At 44.6% G+C, this 22,243-nt stretch overlaps 2 protein-coding genes across 3 annotated transcripts in view; one reads left to right on the top strand and one right to left on the bottom strand.

Moving 5' to 3' along the window:
* Syn2 (synapsin II) overlaps nucleotides 1–22,243 on the top strand; it is a 172,864-nt gene that overhangs the window by 129,134 nt on the left and 21,487 nt on the right. Inside the window, exons 4-9 of the mRNA XM_004645606.2 lie at nucleotides 823–979; nucleotides 5,815–5,904; nucleotides 14,109–14,171; nucleotides 14,552–14,694; nucleotides 20,902–20,976; nucleotides 21,440–21,542. Of these exons, the coding sequence (XP_004645663.1) occupies nucleotides 823–979; nucleotides 5,815–5,904; nucleotides 14,109–14,171; nucleotides 14,552–14,694; nucleotides 20,902–20,976; nucleotides 21,440–21,542 (631 nt within the window). The remainder of the gene's footprint in view (nucleotides 1–822; nucleotides 980–5,814; nucleotides 5,905–14,108; nucleotides 14,172–14,551; nucleotides 14,695–20,901; nucleotides 20,977–21,439; nucleotides 21,543–22,243) is intronic.
* Timp4 (TIMP metallopeptidase inhibitor 4) lies at nucleotides 7,348–12,080 on the bottom strand. 2 transcript variants are annotated; one of them, XM_004645605.2, is made up of 5 exons: nucleotides 11,608–12,080; nucleotides 10,404–10,501; nucleotides 9,884–9,998; nucleotides 8,791–8,915; nucleotides 7,348–8,170 (listed from the first exon to the last, which is right to left on the bottom strand). In XM_004645605.2, exons 1-5 carry the CDS (start codon nucleotides 11,744–11,746, stop codon nucleotides 7,973–7,975), a joined length of 675 nt encoding a protein of 224 aa, XP_004645662.1. In that variant the 5' UTR covers nucleotides 11,747–12,080; the 3' UTR covers nucleotides 7,348–7,972. The 2 variants fall into 2 exon arrangements, with proteins under 2 accessions (XP_004645662.1, XP_023561724.1); XM_023705956.1 differs by having other exon boundaries at nucleotides 7,967–8,151.

Raw genomic sequence — 22,243 nt, 5'->3', positions numbered from 1 at the left:
CAGTAGAGAACCAGGTAAGTCACTGTACAAGATGTGAAAATTCTGAGCCTTGGAACCTGGGGGTAAGCTGCAATAAACTGCCTCTCTGTGAAGGCCTCTGAAGCTAAGGCACAACAAGCACAAAGATGAGCCCTGGCTCCGTGAAGCAGCTGCAACCAGGAGCTTTGCTGGCTGGATGTGAGATGGGGGAGCTTTCCCATGCATGGGAACATTCTGTACTTGTGCTTCCTGCAGCCATTGCTCAACCTCAGTTCTTCGAAAAATAATTGCACCCCTCCCTAGCGTCCGCTTTGGAAGAATAACGTTGGGAGGTCTGGCATCTGCTCTCAGCCAGCCTGGCCCCATGCTCTCTAGGGGCTTGATGAGAGCATTGCCTATTTTAAGGAACAGCTTTAAGGAGTTGGAACAGGACACGGATCAGAAACCTCAAGGCAGTGTGGTAAAGACAGCCTCCCATTCTGTCTTCAAAGTCTCCTAGGCCTGCTTTGAGCACCAACTCTGGAGTCACATGGTGTTCAGGTTTTTCAGGAGACATCTTTTTATACAGGATGTAAGAGTCTAAAAGTATTTCTTCCCACTTAAGGATATTTGTATTTAGAAAAGTGTAAGGCTTGGCACAGAGGAGGGGAATTTCAAAAATATGTTCCTCAGATTTTCTTTGGAAGGTACTATAATGCTTGATATCAATCATAGTCAGAAAGGACAGTAATAATAAAGTGAGGGTCCCTGACATCTCTCTGTCAAAGCTTTGGGAATGGGAGACAAAGTAGTGTGCAACCTGAGCTGTGACTGATGGAAACTCTGCCTCTGTATTTTTATCAGGTCCTTCCGCCCAGACTTTGTGCTCATCCGGCAGCATGCATTTGGCATGGCAGAGAACGAGGATTTCCGCCACCTGATCATTGGCATGCAGTATGCAGGTCTCCCCAGTATCAACTCCCTGGAATCCATTTACAACTTCTGTGACAAGCCTTGGGTGGTGAGTGAGGGCTCCTTCACAGGAAACAGTGGACCCCAGACCTGCATTCCCAGCCCCCTGGTAGGGACCACTGGTGCTCAACTGATTGGCACCAGCTGAGAGGTTGTGAGGAACCCTTGGCTGGAACATAGGACAGAGTGGCCTGCCACAGCAGCATGTTGCCATGTCACTACATGTCTCAGGTTGGTACATTTGCTGCAGAGCAGAATCTTTGGCCTCTCAACAAAGTTACACAAATATTCTATGAAGAAGTCCTTATAATTCTGTAGGCCCTGCCCTTGACCATTGGCTATTGGATTCTTGCCTCTGAAATGAAGGTCTTAATTCTTGGAAATGCCTATAGCCAGTGGGAACTGAGAGGACAGTCTAACCTCTGAGGGCTGTTAGTGGCAGAGTTCCATCAAGTTGGAACTCTTCATTCAACACCAAATGAAGCCTATCTACCTATAGTACATATATATCAAACACTTAGATGAGATGGAAGTGTCCCTTGAGATCATTCATCTCACCTCATCATGTGGAGATATGAAAATTAAAGAGACAAGGTAAGGAGCAAACCTACTTACTGATGTGTGTACACTTTGAGATTTTCCCACATTTATATCATTTCACCCTCATGATAACCTTTTAAGAAAGCTATTATTATTTTCATTTTTTTTTACAGAGAAATAAAAGTAAAGAAGACTAAATAATTTGACAAAATTATAGAGCCTAAATTTCTCTAGATCACAATGCCTCTCACATACTCTGGGTTACAGTGCAAGACACTGGTGTGGTTTCTTGTTTCTCAGCCAGTCTGGAAATCTGGAAGAGCAATGAGAACTTGTAGACAGAGGAAGGAATGAAGGGGTGTGGCTAGGATGCAAAGCAATCTGTGACTGCTACTGGGACCCTCTGGCCTCCCTTAGGCCGCTGAAGGGATCCAGCTCCCTGCTGGCTCTGCTGCTCCAGGTTGGCCCTCTCAGAAGGAAATGCTTGACCCTAATCACATCTCTTCATCTTGATTTTCAAAAATAAGGTTTCAGATATCACATACTCTAGATTGGCAAGCTTCCTAACATTGTTGGCTAAATGTGAGTTTTTGAATCCCAAGCTCATTCATTATTCAGGGAGATGGATGAGGTGTTTTGTTTTTTTTTTTAACTAAAGAAATCTAGCACCCCTGTTTTTGATAATTCTTTTCACACTTTAATGACAGCTTTTGGTTTTCCTTCTTACCTACAGTGTAGAGAAGGAGCAGTGAATAGAAGGAAGGGGGTCCCAGAGCTGCTAAGTTAAAGAGATGTTGGGTTCCTGTTTCCCTGTGTGTGGCATAAGGTATCTGGAGTTGTAAAATTCACAGAAACAGGATAAAAGCATTGTGTGATGAGAGTGTACTGCCAGTCCCAGGAGGGCACAAAGGAAACCTTGACAAGTGTCTTTCCTGGGGACCTCCTCTTTTCTTCTTGCTGAGCCCCCCCCCCCTTATCTGAATTTGGCTCCCTCATAGCCACACAGAGTGTTGCTGCTATTAGCAAAAGTTTTTTTCTTTGTTTGTTTGTTTATTTTTGTTTTTTGGTTTTTTGGGGTTTTTTTTTTTGGTGATTTCACTACTTATCAGCTCTCTGACTGAACCTCTTTGTCTACAACCTTGTATCACTAGTATACCTGTCACCACTTTGCCAGCCTGATTGTTAAAACTCCCAAGTTGTTGAGTTCTCTTAAAAGCAAGTTAGTTTCCTGTGTTCTTCTCTTGAACTATGACAGAGGCCAGGGAGGGGAGGAGCAGGCAGAACCCCGCCTAAGGCCTTGCCTCCCCTGGGACCTGGGATCTGGTGAGGGGTCATATTCTCACCCATTCACAATCCCAGCATGTTGCCTTCTGGTGCTCTATGAAGGCAGCAGGGTTCCCTGGCTGCATGTGGAATTCTCCCCTCAGTGTCACTGAACTGGTGGCACACAAATGACAATTTATATGTTGTTCTCTGCTGTTAATGGAAGTAGACAAATTTGAGACTGTGAAGGGAGGGTGCCTCTGAGATGACTTTGGCACACATGTCTCACTTTCTTACTGTGGCTGCTTGTGATGCGAAGAGAGGCCTTGGTGGGCTGGAAAAGGCCCTACTGTACCACCAGTGTGTCTCAAAGTGCATGTGCTATGTCTGGAATTGGTCAGGGCAGGCCACTGGGATTACAGAAGCAGAAATGGCCTGTCAATGAAAACCACATTCTGGAGAAAGCAAGATGCCACCACCCATACTGCTGCAAATTTATTTAAATTCCTTTCAGGCTTTCTGGGGTTTTGGAGACCAGTAAACCAGGGTTAAATCAGAACTGTTAACCTCCAGAAGCAATAGGGATAATATATTATTATTCAAACTGATCTTGAAATCCCATTTCACTCATGAATTCTTCCTTAATTCACTGAATAAGTGATTATAATGAGCTTATCTTCCTATTCGTTGGCAAAAGCATCCCCAGCTTCCAATTCATTCTTTTGTCTGTGGGTAGAGGAAATAGCCCTTATCAGATATTACATTTTTAAAATTGGTAACTGTGTACTTGTGAGTTAATCTAAGTTCCAGGGGGGCAGAGGGTAGATGCCAAGCCCAGCACCTTGAAAAGACAGGGAGTGCTGGAGATCAGGTGAGGAGGGTGGAGTGAGCTCCCTGGGACACAACTAGACCCTGGGAACTGGCTGTCATTTTAGTCTTGGCTGTCCCAGGGGCCTGGGAGTCTGCCGTAGGCCTTGCTGGCATCCATGTAGTGTCTGTGTCATTCACCCACATGAGGGAAGATAGGGCCCCACATGCTTGGTGCTGTGCCAGCATGTGGGCTGCAGCAGGACAGAGGTCGTCCGCAGAGCTGGCATCAGTCCCCAGGGATGCATAGAGCTCTGGGAGCCCAGGCAGGGCAGCAGTCCAGCCAGGCCCAGGTGGGCAGGCAGACCCTAAAGGTCAGATGAGGTAGCAGGGAGAGCCACAGGAGGCACAAAGGGTCCGAGGGCCCAGTTGTGGTAGTCAAAGCAAACCGAAGAACGATGAGGATAGCAGGGTCTGGTGCAGGATGCACTAGGAGACAAGAAGCGAGCTGGTGCTCTCCCAGATAGCCCTGGAACCAGGTGGGCTCTGGAAGCTGCACTTCTGCTTCTCCTTACCTGTGAGATGGGAGGCCTGCTCTTAATTCTTTTTGGACAGTGAAGTCTCAAGGATTGAGAATGTGTGAATCTTAGTTTGGGTCTTAGCAGAGGCCTTAGGATTTTGGAACCACCACTTATCTATCACTAATGGGGATAGCCCAGGAATTATAATGTTTTTCAGCATTTTAAAACTAACAGAACTGAGCCAGGCATGGTGGCATACGCCTGTAATCCCAGCACTCAGGAGGCAGAGTATTGTTGTGAGTTCTAGACCAGCCTGGATTACAAAGTGAGCTCAAGGCTACCCTGAGCTACATAGGGTGACCCTGTTCTCAAAAAGAAAAAATAAAAAACCTAACAGAGCCCGTCTTTACTCACAGAAGGGCCATGACAGATTACTACTTACGTTGTAGTTTGACAATAGAGTTTGGGAGAAAAAAAATAATGAAAGAATGTTATTTTGTGGTACAAAATTTGAGGAATTGATCAAATGTAATAATCTCATTTTATATAGGAGGAAAAAGAGGGCTGGAGGGAAATAATTATTTGTTTGGATACCTAGAAGTTAAGAGGCGGGCCAGGAACAGATACTCCAGTTTCCTAATAGTCTGGATCTGACCCTTTACTGCTCTCCTCTCCTTTCCCTGGCCTGTGTGCTGACATCCCTTGCAGAGAACAAGACCTGAGCCTTTGAAATATGTCCTAGCTGTTCTTTTTGTACAAAATAGAAGGCATGTTTGAGCCAACAACTTTCCCTTGCAGCAGTTCCAGGTATCGGTGACTTGGAGCGTGAACTGACCGAGTAGCTCTTAGACAGTGCTGATTTGCCCTGCTCCCTGTGCACAAGGGATAGGGTGGCCTGAGTTGGAAAGTCCTGGGCTTCCTGTGGGAAGAGCACGATTTCTGCAGCCTGAAAAGCAGCTACTTGATGGAATCAGGATAGTTACAGATTGGGAATACAGGGGTCCTGGCTATGGCTCTAGTCCATTATTGTGTTACCTTAGGCAAGTGACCTCTCTAGGCCTCAGTTTCTTCCTGTAAAGGTGGGGATATGCTGGATGTGTGTCAAAGGCCTTTCAACACTGTTCTGCGAGTGTGTGTACCTGCCCTTCCCTTTAACAAATGTTCAAGCTTCTCATAGGTGAAGAGTTCATGAATTTAGTCCTGGGGTGAGTAAATCAGTTCCAGAAATACTGGGTCTGTGTTCTGTACACCATGGCCACCCACATCCTCCTCAAGGACTGCTTCACATGTGACACTTCTACTCAAACTCTGGGACATCAGTCTGAGTCACAGAAAACTACTGCCATCCATTCCTTAGCCCATGTTACCTCTCCAGCTTTATCTCTCATTGTTGCTTGAGGAGCAGGTGTTTGAGGTAGAGACCTAAATGTCAATCCTAGCTTTGCCTCTTTTTAGTTCTGTGATTTTTGTTTAAACCTAGTTCATCCATTTTGATTTAGGGATCAAGTGGAACACCATTAAAATTGAACAGATATTCAATGAATATTAGCTTGCCCTCTCTTTCCCTTCTCCATCTAAAGCATATGTTCTCGTTCTCTGAGAACAAAAATTGTATGTGTGCTTCTCATACATCTCCAATGCGTTTATCACAAAGGTCTCTACAGAGCACTGCTAAACATTTTCTTGATGAATTGATGCTGTGTCTGTTCTAGAAATTGTCTTAGATGAGCTAAAACCTTTTTCTCTCTTGCAGTTTGCCCAGATGGTGGCTATGTACAAGACATTGGGAGGAGAAAAGTTCCCACTCATTGAGCAGACGTACTACCCCAACCATAAAGAGATGGTAGGTGGATGAATGGTGACCGAGTCTCTGTTGGTTCCCCACTAAGCCTCACCATATGGTGACCATGGGGCTCTGCTTGGGGCTTCAGCTTCCCATCCCCCAGGGCTCTCCTGTGGCACCTTTGTGGGCCTGGAATAGTTGGATATTAGCTGCCAGCCTCATTTTCAAATTCAGTCTATAAGAGTAATAGTCTGTGGGCTAACAATCAGTTCTCATGATTGGGGTATAGCTCTGACTCTGCCATGTGTCACTAGGCAAATTATAATAATCCTTTACTGATGGGCATAACCTTTGCTGACCAGGAAATATAGTAGGTATGCACAAGATAGAAATCATAGTTTTACATAATAGCCTTCTGAATAGTGTGAAGCACTCCTGTGATCTGTGATTCTCAGGACTTCATTCCAGACTTCATTCCCTCAGCTTCCTCCAGACACTGGAAAGGATGAGTGAACCCCAAGCCTTCTTTTAGTCCAACCTGTGAGGTTGGAAGGAGCAGAGATGGCATGGCTGGTGGTAAGAAGACTGTTGCTAATGCTTTTCCTCTAGGGTAATCTAAAGCTCAGACTCCTGTCATTCTTCCTGTCCCCTCTGCCCAAGGCTGGTGTGATCAGTTGGAAGACCCTGTTTAACCTATCAGTGGCCTTCTTAGTGTTGAGCTCTGGCACAGAGCTTGCTTGTTCTCCTGTCCACTCCCTTCTACTAAGGGAATCTCCACTCACAGCATCTTGTTTGAGTCCAGAGCTGCCTTCCACATGCTGTATGTGGCTCTATACCAGAAGACCACACAGAGGAGATAAACACAATTTTTGCTTTGGGAAGAACTGTTTCTATCATCTTTTCCAGAACTTCCCTAGGAAGAGGCTCTAGAATGTTAGGTGCTTGTCCCGAATAAAGCCTAGAAGCCAATATCAGGGCTTTACCATTCAGGAAAAGTCAGAAAGGCTTGCAGAGGCCAACAAACCATAGCGAGCCTGTGGCAGAGATCTCAAGGAGCCCAGGTCAGAGTGGTGAAGGGCCTGAGCTGAATATTGAAGGCTCTCTGGGCTCAGAGCTGGATTCTCTGGCTGTAATGCCCAGAGGGAAGACAACTGAAAAACTGCATTAAATGCAGGTGGTCTCTCCCTGCCCCACCCTTTCCCCTTAAGAGTAGAGATATTTGTCTTAAAATTTGTCCTCATGGAAAGAGCATCTCTTTGAGATGTCCAAAGTTGATGTAGGAGGGATTTCATTTCTACTAGAGAAAAGCTTTTTGGCTTTAAAAAACATCATTAAATAAGAATGAGAACATCAGTAATGTAAAGGAGACAGAAGAGAAGTCCTCTGGTCATCAGTCGAGGACATTCAGGACAGTTAACCTGGAGGAAAACATCAACACTTATACAGGAGGCCTCCTTTTATCCACCAAGTGTGCTAACAGGACTAGACCTTCCCTGGGAATGGTGCTGAGGGGGTTGCAGTATAGGGATTGGTTAGGCTGTCCTAGCTTTCAAATCAATTGATTCTGTGCCCCAAGGAGATGAAGGGGTATCAGAGGATTAGGACCACTGAGACAAGAGAAGTAGAAGATACACAGCTATAATAAGTTGTTCATTTCATTCCTGCCAGTCAACCTGTTTATAATACCATCAACCCCACCCCTCTGCACTGCAAATCACAAGGTCACATCATCTTTGTATATAAAATTCCTTTTCTCCTCTTTCAGGTCAGTTAAGGGAAGGAAACACATATTGTTGTGGAGAGAAAGGGAGCAGTTCTGGCTTTTGAAAACAAACTAAGCCAGAATCAGAACTTTCAGTAACAAATATAAACTAGATTAATGGAATTTGAGAGGAGAGAAGGCCTGAGAGCATAACAGAAAAGTCAAGCTGCCTTCCCCAGCTCTTGACAGGCCATGGGCTGAGGTCTTGGGCACAAGCTCTAACATGTGCACTTCACCCTCGCTGTGATGCCAGCCAGGCTGTCCACTTGGCTGGCAGCAACTGGCCAGGTGGTGATAGAGCTCCATGAGGAAGGACTAGCTTGGTCTTCAGCACTCTTAAAAGCATGTGAGGGTCTCTAGTCCGTACTAGGGCTGGATGATGTCAACAAATTCTTTCTTGAGGGGCAGGTGGCCTCTGTACCAGCTGCAGGTGCCATCAACATGCTTCATGCAGACGTAATGCTGGGCCTGGTACCCATACAGCTTTCGTTCCAACAGCCAGTCTGTCCACAGGCACTCATTGGGGGCCGAAATGGTACAGGGTACTATGTAGCAGGTAGTGATCTACAATCATAGTCACGTGCATAAAAGTGAGAAGACATCATTTTTCATTGCTGCCTTTTAGATTCCTACATATCCTTAAGGTCCATCTCAGCATCCCTGTCTTAGGGAAGCCTTCATCCCTAAACTTCCCTTAAATTCTCCCTCTCCACCTTCTGAGCGCAGGATTGCACCTCTGACATTATCTCTGGAATCAGCCTTTGTGGCTCCTACTCTACCACTGACCTCGAGCAAGTCACTTCATTTCCCAAGCTTTAATTTCTTTACCTTGACATAGAAATATTAATTCTTCACAATTTTTTTACATAGACTAAGTTAAATATATTAAAAACCTCATTATTATAGGGCCTAGAAAAGAGTAAACATTTTTTAAATGTAGCTATAGTAATGCTATCTCAGTCTGCCTTATATGATGGCCATTTTCCCAGCCAAAATTGAAGTTCTTTGAGGTCAGTGGTTGTGGACTTATTTTTATGTCTCTGACTTCGTGCAATGTCTGATGCATAGCAGAACTCAAGTATAGTAAAGTAAGTGAATGAAGGAATGAATGTGTAATGTACCAGGCTGCAAGGCTCAAGCCCCTTTGCCCCTCACCCAGACCTCAGAAACAGACCCCCACTTACGTGGCAGCCACAGTTCGTGTGGTAGTGATGATTCAGACTTTCCCTCTGCACCAAAGACAGGTCCTCCCAAGGCTCGATGTAGTTGCACAAATGGATGAATACTTTCCCATCACTTAGGACCTGGCCTTCATGGGGAGATAGAAGACAGTGTGACATCAGGAGTTTGCTTATGGAGCTCCTGGCACCCAAGTCCTAACAGAGGGCTGGGCATAGGCTCCCCAGGGCCTGTGCAGGTGAGATGCTTTTGAATAAGGTAGATATGAGAGAGTACAAAGGTCTGGTGAGCCAGTCCTGGGAACCAGGAGCTCTGTCTCTGCCTCTCTACCTCAGGGCAGCACAAGTTTACATCCTTGGAGCTAGGGAGCCCATCCCCCTGGATGCCTCACGTAGTCTGTGACTGCTGAGGACTATGCCTTATTCCTGTACGTGCCCTTTCCTGCCCAAAGCCTGGCAGTATCCAGTAGGTGGTAATTCATTGTTCAATGGATGGATAGATAGCAGAATTCATCCACCTGTTCTCCCCACATGCTGTGCTCTTTATTTTATTTGCTTTCCTTCTAAATATTCTCCTTCTATTAGAGCCAAATTAGATTCCACTTCCACAGTAAAGCTTCCATAATTTTTCAGTTACAATTCCATGAATTTCAAACTAGTTTACTGTTATATTCATTGATTATGTAGTCATTTAACATGGAGAAGGCTAACCTTCAGGTGTGCTCATCTGGCCACCTGAACCTGCTCATTCAGAGCCCAGTGGGTGGCACCCAGGGACTGGAGGGAGGAGGAGCCTCAACTGAAGGCATGGGCTTAGTCATGAAAGAACAGCTTGAGACCCAAGGATCTTATCTGGGTCTTGGCAAAGGGCAGAGATGAATCTATAAGGATCAGTTTTAGGAGGCAGATTTTGGCTCAAGACACCAAAAATCCTGTACCAATTAGAACTATTTTGAACTGGAGAATCACTGGTCCTTGAAATAATGAAGTGGAGGCCATGAGCTCTATGACGACTCCTATATCAAAAAGGAAGCCATCAAGGTTCCTCTTGACACTGTCATGACTTTCCATCAAGGCCAGTTCCTGGTCTCTACCTTACCAGTCAGAAGATACTGTCTGTGGCTGTTAACTTCTAGTTTCACTCCACAAAGAGAAGAGTCAAAAGGTGTGTAGATATACTGAACATCCTTGACTTTCTCAAACCCTTTAAACATCTGAAAGTCAATTACAAAAAGCAGTGAGTGTCATTTGTGTATTAACATGTAAAACCTTCTCATTTCTCAGTCTAAAAATATTAGACAAGAATCTAGTTCAGGAATTAATAAACATGAATGACCCCACCTAAAAAAAAGTAGAAATTTAAACCTTGATTTATTCCCATGGGAAAGGTACTCCAGTGGCTCACACACACTCAGCTATGGGACTAATGGGACCTGCACTATTGCCTGTGTCTGTAGTATCTGCCCACAACATCACCCCATTCCACTCAGTATCTCCATACCGGGAACTCCTAGACAGACTGCTGCAGCGGATCAGACTGGTTGGTCCCTCCTAAGCATACATTCCATCTCCCCCAGGGGCCCAAAGTGGGGAAACACCCTGTCCTGTCCCCCATGTACCTTTATCTGTTTGATTTCATACCGGATCATTTTTTGAGTGTCAGCAGGGTCTGCAGTGGCAGGAACTACCTTCTCACTGGAGATTTTGGCCCGGATCACTGCAGAGGAAAAGACAGGACCTTCAGCCCTTGTGGGCACAGTCTACCTGTGAGCCAGATGTTTAGGGGTCCCTGGAGAATGTCACAGGGAGCTCACGTATAGGCATTGGTGGGGTATGAGCAGTGCGAGGTATCTGTGAGTGGAGACTTGAGATAATTGCCCCATAATGCCCAAAGTCCTTCCCCCTGTGCTCCTCTGTTCACCTGAACCTGCTCATTCAGAGCCCAGTGGGTGGCAGGATAGGTACCCAGCGACTGGAGGGAGGAGGAGCCTCAACTGAAAGCACAGGCCTAGGCTCATCTGTTGATGCTCTCTTAGGCCTCAGAGCCCACCCAGAGCTGATGGTAGTAACGTTGATTGCATTCAAGAATGAACATCTAACCCTGTACTGAGAACACCCATCTCTTCTGTGTTGTCATCTATTGGAAACTGCCTATGAAAGTCTGGCACTAGGCATGAAGCCACAGACATCCACAAGACAGAGTCCCAGTGTGGCAGAGCTCTTGATCTAGTGAAGACACATGTGTGAGGGACACTAGTACAGCACAGTGGGACTAGAGATGTTAGAGATGCTGTGTGACACCAAGGAGTTAGAAAGCTTCAGAGGAGAGAGGACATGATTTGGGCCTTGAAGGCTGAGTTTAGGAACTTGAAGAAGACACTTCCAGGTGAAGGGTAAAAAGGGCAAAAGGTATGGGTTAGGGCACAGTGGCAACCTCGGTTCTTGGGCTGGACAGAGAGCTGTTATAGCCAATCACTCTCTCTTCCTCCAGGCCAACCCAGTCCAGTAGTAATGACTGAACCTCTGGTGACAGCTGTTGGAGGATGTGCCCCAGCTGCCATATGACCTGGGGGAAGAGTCGCTATGGAAACCTCTGACACAGTCTCACTTCCTTACAGACCAGTCAGATCCCTATGACACCCCCCATGTCAGCCTCAGTGGGAGGCAATGGGTGTGAGACTTGAGCTCCTCTCTCTTCTCCAGACTCCTAGTCTGCAGCTGCCCCCACTCCATCACCCATCCATCCCACCCGCACCCCACTCCAATCTACCTCCACCTCCATTCCACTCCTGCCCTTCCAGTGGACCTTGACCTTGGACTTACCCAGTGCAGAACGGCAGATGTGTAGCTGTGGGTGCGCAGGGGCACAGCTGCATGCCTCGCCCAGCCCAGAGGGTCTCAGCAAAGCCAGCAAGCGTAGAACCAGTGCCAAGCTCGGAGCTGCAGGAGGGTTCCGGCGCATGACGCCAAAGGAGAGCCCCTTCAGGGCGTGCAAGGTCTGTGGGGGAAGTGCCCTTCCAGGACTCCTCCAGACAGTGCTGTGCTCCTGGCCAGGCTTTATGAGGTCGTCCCTGTGGCCAGTCCCGCCCTATGTTCTCCGCCCTCCTTTGGCTTGAGGCCACCTGCGGCTGCAAGTCCCAAGGCCCTAGTCCACAGACCCCATCAGCCTTGTCACAGGGCCTGAAGTAGAAGGAAGGCTGTGAGAGAAGGAACGGTACTGGTGTGGGCCAGAAAAACAGAAAGAGCAACAAAGCCAAATGCAGAGAACAGAAAGACCAAGCCAGGGGCTGTGCTTCAGGCAGCAGAAACGAGTGAGCGGAGGCATAGGCAGAGAGGGAGACAGGCAGAGTCAGAGAGAGGCAGACAGAATTACAACAGGCAAAAGAGACAGTGACAGAGAACGGACCCCTTGCTGCGCTGCATACTGGGAATGAGACAAGCTACTCAGGGCTTCTTTCAGCTGCAGGAAGTGTTTTCAATGCCCTATTTATGAGGCTCCAGAGCAACAGCAAACAGTAAGGGAATGGGGCAGAGAAAGTTGGGGTGTGTGTGTCTTGGCTCTGTTGGCTGGGGGGTGGGGTGGGGAGAGATGTCAAAGCAGCCAGTGATTTAGAAACGCTTTCTCAGAGCCAGGCCTTAGACTCTCCGATAGCTGGGGCAGTGCTCTTAGAACATGGGTGTCCCATCACTTAGGGCAAACTTTGAGCCTCAAAGCCTTGTGTGTAGGCCCTGGGCCATACTCATCCTTCATGTCTTTGCCCACTGGAGACTGTCACCATATAGAGGTAGAGCAGCCAAGGAATCAAGGCAGTAGGGTCACTGTGACCCAGGCCATGTCCACTGCTGACAGGATAGTCCTCCAGGGATACACTGGAAAGTAGGAAGCTGAGCTCCACTTCAGGTTGCCAGTAGATTGCTTTGTGACCTTTGTCTCCTTCGGCCTCTTTTTTTTTCCCCTTCATATAATATCAGACTACATGAGCCTATATCTCTCCCTATGCTTGGAATCAAACCCAGGACCTAGCATAAGCTAAGCAAGTGCTCTACAACTAGGCTGTACTCCAACATGATTTCTAAAGCCCTTTGAACAGCTCCTACCTGCTTCACCAGCTGCAACTCATCCAGGAATGCTGACATCCTTAGTTCAAACACTCCCAGTGTCTGGTCACACCCAGGTTCCATCAAAATCTGACTTTTCATCAGCGTTATTTTCCCTCAGAGGGCAGCTTTTCACTTGGATGGTACTAGTGATGTTTTAAGAGAAGGAAATTAAAAGCAAGCTGAGGCAGGCTGAGAAAGGATAATTCCAAGTCTGTGTCCAGTGTAGCCCTTTGGGCAGTGTCTACCCCAAGACAGAGTTGTGTTACTTGCAGGTGTCCAATCTCATTTAACAGATAGGGAAGCCAAAGCTCAGTGATGTAAAGGGATGTGCAGGAAGTGAGTGGTGGCGTATACAAGAAGTCTGGTGTCTGCTGTGGTGCTCTTCCTCCTGCACCATGTTCTTTCTTCCCCCTGCCTTTAATTACAGTTGGAGATCCTGTCTTTGGAGGACAATTCTATTTTTATTGTTTCTCTGTCAAAATAGGACTACTTCCAGATGCAGTTTACTTTTCATGAGAGTCTTTTTCCAAGGATAAACCTGTTGAGTTCTTACATTAGCTCTCTGCTAGACCCCAAGGAGGGCAGCAGTAGGCCTTGCATACTAAGCTGTGTTTGGTTGGGTTTGTGGTGCTGGTGGTCAGATAAGATGTCAGAGAGGAAAAGGACAGCAGATCAGAGCAGGAGCTAGCTGTGGAAGGGGGAAGGTACTAAGAGGTACAGGGTACCAGGGACATTAAGAGGCTAAAGATGCATTCAAGGGTTCAGGTGTGGCCCAGCGGTAGAGCCTTTGCCTAGCATGTATGAGGTACTATGTTCTATCCCCAGCACTGGAAAAAAAAAAAGAATTAAAAAACCCTTTAGGCTTATTAAGGTTCGATTTACTTACAGTTAAATACAGTTAAATTTAGTCTTTCAAAGGTACATTTAAAAGATTATCTTTAGCTGAGAGCCACTTCTGTCCAGGGTTTGTCTAATACAGAGCATGTTGAAATAATGAAATGTGGAAAGCACTGAACAGGAGAACAGGATTCTTACTGCTGTTCCTCTAACATGCTACATGTATTTGCTGTTGGAGAAGTCACTGGCGTTCTATGGATTCACTCTTTTGTAGAGCAGGCTGCTTGCTTGAAGAGCCCTCTAAAAGGTGCTCCCAAGGAAAGCATTTGAAGGGTTCTACAAAGACAGGCACATGCTAACCAGTTTGTCCTTTTCTCTGCTCTCAGCTGACACTGCCCACATTCCCTGTGGTGGTGAAGATTGGCCACGCTCACTCGGGTATGGGCAAGGTAAGGCAGAGGGGCCTGCAGTGCTCTGGGCTTCTTTCAGAAAGCCCATCTGTGGACTTCTCATCTTCCTCTGCCCTGAATTCTTCCCAAGAAGATGATATGGCCTTTTTGAAGCCACTAGTGCTTCTGAGCCTCTTTCAGCAAGCAAAGTGCAGTTCACCTAATTGATTTTTTGGGTCCTTTGCAGGAAGCGTGTCCCCTGAGTGTGACCCTTGAAGCCTGGGAAGGGAAGCTAGGGGCCCCCGGGGGGAGATATGACACCTATGTTTATGCCTGGATTGGAAATACTGTGATGCCTTTGGAGCTCTAGACCCTTGTGACTTCTCAGCTTACATATGTATATAACCCCCTTCTCCCTCTCTGCCTTATTCCAATTTTAGGTCAAAGTGGAAAATCACTATGACTTCCAGGACATTGCTAGTGTGGTAGCCCTCACCCAGACCTATGCCACAGCAGAGCCCTTCATTGATGCTAAGTATGACATTAGAGTCCAGAAGATTGGCAACAACTACAAGGCTTACATGTGAGTAGGTGGGGGTCCTGGCAGATATACCCCATTTCTCTTCAGCAGCCAACCCTCAGGGTAACCTAACCTCATTTGTTCTAGCAGGCAGGTAACAGAGAAGGGATTCTTAACCCAGTTTCTTTTAAAATCATAGGTGGGGGGATGATCTATGAACTAAGATGAGAAATAAAATTAATATTCATTTTCACTAGCCTATGTGAAATTTAGCATTCTCTTCAGTTATGAATAGAAGCTATAGGAGTAGCCGTACTCACTAAAGATAGTCATAAATACTCTTATGTTATCCTACAGCTCTGACAGGTAACTCTAATTACCATCACTATCATCACTATTTTAAAATCATGATAATCATTGGCCCTAGCACTATATCTTGTTATTTAGAGAAACATAAATTGACTAGTCAGATTTATTAGGTATTTTTGATAACTCTAATAATTGGGTACCTTTGTGAGGCTGTCTACTTTATATTACACATCTTATGTTTTATATATTAAAAGGAGCCTATATGTTTTACCAGCGTGCCAAAAATATATATATATATATATATATATATATATAACTTACACATATCTAGCCCTGAAAATGCTACAGAGCATTAAGTCCTAGTGGTCATAAGAATAGATGGGGTCCATTTAGTAGAATGGAAAATTAAACTATTTCCTCATTAGAAATACAGAAGATTTCAAGACTACCTAACCTTCCATAATATACACAGGAATGCAAGTGCTTTATACTTCCAAATTTGAAAATACTAATCTCCTATTTTAAAAAACATTTAAGATGGTATTTGCCTTACAAAGAATAATGTTAATATGAATTTGATCTTTGCGGCCCAGGACTTCAGCAGACATCAGGGCAGAAGCTCCCTTCCCCTTCCCACTTGTCTGCCTTGTCATGCCTTCATCCTTCCTCACAGTGTCTTCCCCCAGCCCTAGAATCTGTTAGGGGCTGCTTCCTTACTCTCCTTCCTGTACCTCACACACTGCTGTTGTGTCTCACAGTCCTCCCACAGCTCCTCTTAGATGAGAGGATGGAGTCACCTCTGTAGCCCATTTCTTGTATAGCATCAGGCACACAGTACATACCATAAGCACTCGGGGAAGAGCCCTTGCAGAATACTGAGGCACAGAGCTGCTTAAGTTTGGTTTCATTTGGTTTGGTTTGATAATGAAGATTGAACCCAGGCCTCACATCAGCTAAGTACATTCTCTACTACTCCACCACTGCACTACACTCCTAATACAGAGGGAGGTTTTTTGGGTTTTTTTTTTCACATTTATTGATTAGACTTCTACTTTTAAAAAGTTTGTGATTTTTTTGTTTATAGTCTTCCTGCTTCAAAGAGTATTATAGGGTTGCTTAAGAAATAGGCACAATATAATGTAGAATAGCTTAAAGACCTTTCTAAAGACTAGCAAAAAAAGCAGAAAAGTAGATATTTTCAGATATCTAGGAAAATATATATTCTGTCTTCTAAGATGTGAAAGTTCAGTGGTAGAGCTCTTTTCTAGTATGTATGAAGCCTGGGGTACTACCCCTAGTATCACAAACATGAATGAATGAATGAATGAATGAATGAATGAATGAAGAAAAGAAATAACATTTATTGGTGACAATGGTAGAACGAGAGTATTTTGATCCTTAAAAAGAAACACCATATTTTTTTCTTTCTTTCTTTTTTTTTTTTTCAGAACTGGGGATTGAACTCAGGCCCTTGCGCTTGCCAGGGAAGTGCTTATTCCACTGAGCCATCTCCCTGGCCCCTACATTTTTTTTCAAAACAAGACAATAGGAAATTAACAATGGTTGTTGCATTGCATATTGTTATCTTCAAAGTAGTTGTTCAGATTACCAGATATAGGCATACAAGACTGATCAGACAATTAGGCATTAACTGTTCCTTTCAATAAACCAATAGAAATTAGTAGCACAATTATTTTAGCTATCTTGAGTATATATATATATATATATATATATATATATATATATATATTTTTTTTTCTCTCTCTTTCTTCTTAATTCATTTTCTCCTTTCCCATCCTAGTTGTTCTTTCCCTTTGAGCAGTTTCTTTCCCTTTACCAATATCTACTATACCGGGGTTGGTGAGATGGCTCAGTGGTCTAAAGCACCTACTTAGAACAAGCTAAGCTAAGCAAAGCACAGGGACCACAGTTCAATCCCCCAGCGCCACATGCCAGCCAGCCCCGCCCCCTGGTGGGCTGAGCTGGCCACACACACACAAAATAAATAAATATTTTTAAAAAAATATCTACTGTACCTTTTGAATCTTATTTACTCTTTCAGTTTTTTATACAAAGGAGACAGTATGATGTTTACACATGCAGGTTTGTTTTATTTCACTTATGATTATGGTCTCTGGTTGAATTCATTTACCAATAAAAACCTCAAGTTTATCCTTCTTTATAGCTGAGTAGTACTCCATTGTAGAAAAATACCACATCTTTTTTATCCATTCCTCAGTTGATGGGCATTTAGGTTGTTTCTAAGACTTAGCTATGACAAATTGTGCTGCTATAAACATGGGTGCACATATATCGCTGTGGTGTGGTTTTCAATTCTTCTGGAAAAATACCTAGATGAGAAATAGCTAGGTCAAATTGGACCTCCAATCCTAGTTTTCTGAGGAATCTTCACACTGATTTCCACAGTGGCTATACCAGTCTATTCTTTCCCCATAACCTCACCACCACTTGTTATTGATTGACTTCTTGATGATAGATAGCCATTCTTTCTGAGGTGAGATGGAATCTCAGTGTTGCTTCAAAGGACCGATTATGTTGAACACTTTTTCATATATTTATTTGCTATTCATATTTCTTCATCTGTAAAGTGTCTATTCACCTGAGATGCCTATTTTTTAATTGGGTCTTTGAATTTTGGGGGTATGAATTTTTTAAAAATTCTTTATATGTTCTAGATAGAAGTTCTTTGTCTGAGGGACAGTTGGCTAAATTTTTTTCCCAATTTGTTTGTTTTCTTTTTACTCTGTTGATGATTTCTTTTCAATAAGATGAAATCCCAATTGTTTATTCTTTGAAGTATTTCTTGTACAGTTTGATTTTTGTTTATGTACTCTCTACCTCTATGTCTTCAAGATTTTTACCTTTCTCTTCTCGTAGGTTTAATATTTGTGTTTTAATATTTAGATCTTTGATCCATTTTGACTTTAATTTAATGCATGGTGATAGCTGTGGTCTAGTTTTAGTTTTTGGCATGTGGAAAGCCAGTTTTTCCAGCATCATTTATTAAAGAGACCATCTTTGTCCACTGCACATGTTTGGCCCCTTTGTCAAACATAAGGTGGTTGAATGTGTTTGTAGCTGTGTCTGCATCTTCTAATCTATACCACTGATTCTTGGGTCTGTTTTTGGCCACTACCATACTAATTTTATCACAGTAGCTTTGTAGTATAATTTCAAGTCAGTGATTGTGATACTTAATGCTTTGCCTTTGTTGCTCAGGATTGCTTTTGCTATTCTAGTTCTCTTCAGGTTCCAGATGAATTTTAGGAATGTTTTCTCTAGATCTGTGAGGAACATTAATGGTATTCTGGTTGGAGAGGCATCAAATCTGAATAATAGTTTTGGGAGTATAGTCATTTCACAATGTTGGTTTTTCCGATCCATAAACAGGAATATCTTTCCAGTTTTTGGAATCTTTCTCACAGTGCTGTAATTTTCACTGTATAGATCTTTTACTTCCTTTGTTAGATTGACTCCTAAGTACTTTGGGTTTTTTTGGATGCTATTGTGGAGAGCGTGGTTTGCCTAATTTCTCACTTAGTGAGTTTGTTGTTTTTGTACAAGAATGCTGTTGATTTTTTAGTGTAGGCTTTGTATTCTACTACACTGCTCATTTTGGTTATTAAATCTAGACTTTTTTTGGTGTAATTTCTGGGGTCTTCTATGTGGCATATTATGTCATCTGCAAATAATGATAATTTCACTTCTTACTTTCCTATCTTTATTCCTTTTATTTCTCTCTCTTGCCTAATTTCTCTGGCTCATGTTTCCAGAACTATGCTGAATAGGAGTGGTGATAGTGGACCTCCTGAGCCACCACATTTTTAAGGCATAGAATTTCACAAAAGTATCATATGTTGATGGAAGTGGGCAACTAGAGAAGCTTTAGAGGACATTGACTTGTTTTTATTTGCGCAGTACCAGCATTGATACAAGAGAATGTTTAGACCCTCTCTGCCTCTCTCCATCTCACCTCCCCCCGGACTTGTGGCTATCTCTGCTCTCTGAAGGAATTGACTTAGCAGCTGTCAGATGAGGTTCAGGATTCCTTTCCTTCCCCCCAGCACTCACCCTGGAGATTAGGGCAGCTATTTTGTTGGGAAGAATGTTGGTCCTGTCCTCTCGCTCACAGAGCATAACAGGTCTATCCACAGAGGTCATGTGGCCTGCCAGTTCAGAGGCAGTTGAATTGTTAGTAAATAGCTAGCCCCTCAGCATCCTTCTGCTTCCACACTCCAGGGAGTTTGTGTGGAGCTGGCCTTGTGTTCTGTTGTTAAAGAAGGATGTGGGGTCTCAGGGGACCGTACCAATATAGGAGACATTATTTGCACTAGCTTTTCAGTGGTACCAGGGATCAAACTTAGGACCTTGCACTTGCCAGGCAAGCACTTTTTCCGCTGAGCTACCTCCCAGCCCTTCACTAGTTTTTGAATCTCTATTGGGTTTCATAGTTCTGTGCTGGGTATGATGAAGTGAGTGACTTGAGAATGGTCACAAGGACCTACTGTATTTTAAAACCAATGTTAGGAAAACAGTTATTTTTATCATGGCTTTTCTCTCTGTGTTTCTTCTCAGGTTTGCAAACCATTCAGCTATTTGTTTGGGTGTAGGAAAAGATCATCATGCCAAGCAAACCAAGGTTCTTTGGTTTATATCTATATCTGCTTCAACTAGGTGCAGTGTTGGACAGTCACCTATATTTTTTGTATCTTCCTCTGCTTGTCATTAAAGCAAGCCTGAAATCCAGCCTTTCATGGCAGGAGTTTGTTAGGAGGCTCCTTTAAGGTGGAGGAGGCTCCTTGCAAACCTTAGTTCCAGTATGAGATTCATTGTCACCATTATTGGCCTCATAAGGCTGCCTCAGGGCTTGAGAAAACTGGGCCAGTTTATAGTTTCTCTGTGTCTGGAGTCAGCTCTTTAGGGAGGAGCCTCTTGCAAACTGGTACAGCCTCTCCAAATACTGTCCCAACAGTGCTAATGATAGCAACAGTACATAGAGGTCTCTGTCCCCTAGACCATTCCTTTCCTCTTGACTGCATCTGGGTAAAGACTAAGAATTTAAGAAATAAGTTCTTAGTGCTTACAGTTTACTTAAACCTGTACCAGTTGATCCCTGAGCACCAGTCTATAACCTTGAGTTTATAGGTAAGAGCAGTTCAACGAGGTGAAGTAACTCTCTTGTGGTCAGCTTGACTGTTAAGAGAAAATCCAGAACCAAAAACCCAATCATCTGACTCCTATTTAGGCCTAAACTAATTGATATAGAGTGTGTTCATGGCTGGAAGGTGCAGTAAACACAGCAGAGGCTGGTGGCTGTCAGCTGTACATGATAGATGAGCCAGCCAGAAAGGTTTATTGACCACCCAGATCACTCTGTTAATCTAGTAGTGGCCCCAGAAGTGGCCTGTTGAATGACTAAATGAATGGGCCAGTAAGGAAGACACTGGATGATATCCACAGGACACTGCAGAGGTTCCCAGGATGATTGGGGTGGGGGGGTTGGTTTGCACAGACTGAGTGGTCCTAGATGCTGAACAGGTAGACCACTAGAAGTAGGAGATACAATGTGTACCTCAGGTGTTTTCCATAGCTGTGGGCAGTCTTGGTTTAAGACTCAGCTCTGATAACCAAAGTAAAAAGTATAGATAAGGTTGTCACTGAGGTACAAATAAAATTAGTTAGAAGTTCTAAGAGGATCAAGAGTTCATCTGGTTGAAGATTAGGAAAGCTCCATGGAGCCAGACCCTCCTAAACTAGACCCGAGTACAAAGAGGAGGGCTTCACAAGTGGGTGTTGGGAGAAGCAGTGAGGCTCAACAGACAGCTCTCCAGCATGCTTATTTAGTGCAAGAGTCAATGAGCTCAATTCTCAAAGGCTGCATGTCTTCCTCTTGCTGGTGTGGCTCATGGCCTTTCCTATCCTTGGCAACCCTTGTTGCAGGAGGACATCGATCTCAGGGAACTGGAAGACGAACACTGGCTCTGCAATGCTAGAGCAGATTGCCATGTCAGACAGGTGAGTGGGAGGAGTCTGAGCTCCAGTGAGAGGGTGGCTGCCATGAGGAGGAAGGGTAAGAAATGAGCCTGCCCAAAGGCAACCTCGAGCAGAAAGGAAACAGAAGACAACAGGCTTTGGCAGCCTGTTAACCAAACTGGGCAGGACCCAGCTGCATGCTCAGATATAGAGATAAAGACTGTGCCTACCATAGCAGCCCCGAGAAAGGAGTAGTAGTTAGCATGGGCTGGGATAGCCAAGGAAGGCCTCTCGGGGAGGTGAGGCCTACTTTAGGCTTGAAAAGATGGGTAGAATGGGGAAAACAGAAAGAGAAGATATTGTAAATAAGGGATCATGTTGGATGGGTGTTGGGGGACCAGAGATGGGCAATGGGAAAGGTGAAGGCAACAAGAGAGCCCGATCAGCAAGCATACCCACAATAAGGTAATACCCTCACCTCAGGACATTTTTCCATCCCTGCCAGGTACAAGCTGTGGGTAGACACGTGCTCTGAGATGTTTGGTGGCCTTGACATCTGTGCTGTTAAAGCTGTACATGGCAAAGATGGGAAAGACTACATTTTTGAGGTAAGTCTGATCCATAAAGTATTTCAGTAAGAAATAGCACTCAGAGCTTCAGGCCACACTCTTGTCTGGAAAACTATGTGGGCAGCCCAGATAGCATTTAGGTTAGAGTTTTCCAAGTTATGGGAAGGCCCCAGATGGTAGATTGACATAGCAAGATACCTTGACCAGTGGGAAGAGGTGCTATTTTAGCCTGCTCAGCTGACCCAGGCTATAGGCACTAGATTCCAGATCTGGGTTCCTGGGGTCCTAGCCCACTGTATTCCTCTTCAAATGTGTTGGAATTCTCACATTTGTTCTTTGAGAGAGCTGTCTTCAGGTCTGCTGGTCCAACCTGCTCCTTTACAGGTGAGAAAATGGAGACCTAATGCCTTGAGTATGTGCTTAAGGCCATAGGATAAATCAGTGTCTCAACTAGGACACCTGAATGCAGAAGATTCTTCTCAGCATCTGTGAGCCTTGGAGACACATTCCTCAGCCTGATTCTCTCACGACTTGGCTGACTCTTTTTTCCTGTGTTAGAGGGAAAGCCTGCAGCTGTGTAAATTCTTCACACAGACTGCTGCCTAGTCTTCCTGGAAGCTAGTAGGCCTCCTTGCCAGGAGTTGGCAGTATTTCCAGAGTACTAATACGAAGAGTCTAAGGTGGGTTTAGATTCTGAATCTGCTCTGTGACCTTTTGGATGGCCATACCTCTCCACTCCA

The sequence above is a fragment of the Octodon degus genome, unplaced genomic scaffold, assembly GCF_000260255.1.
Source record: "Octodon degus isolate 3935 unplaced genomic scaffold, OctDeg1.0 scaffold00233, whole genome shotgun sequence".
In the NCBI taxonomy this organism is placed as follows: Eukaryota; Metazoa; Chordata; class Mammalia; order Rodentia; family Octodontidae; genus Octodon; species Octodon degus.
The sequence above is the reverse complement of the archived record's forward strand: the minus strand, read 5'-3'. Positions and strand labels throughout refer to the sequence as shown.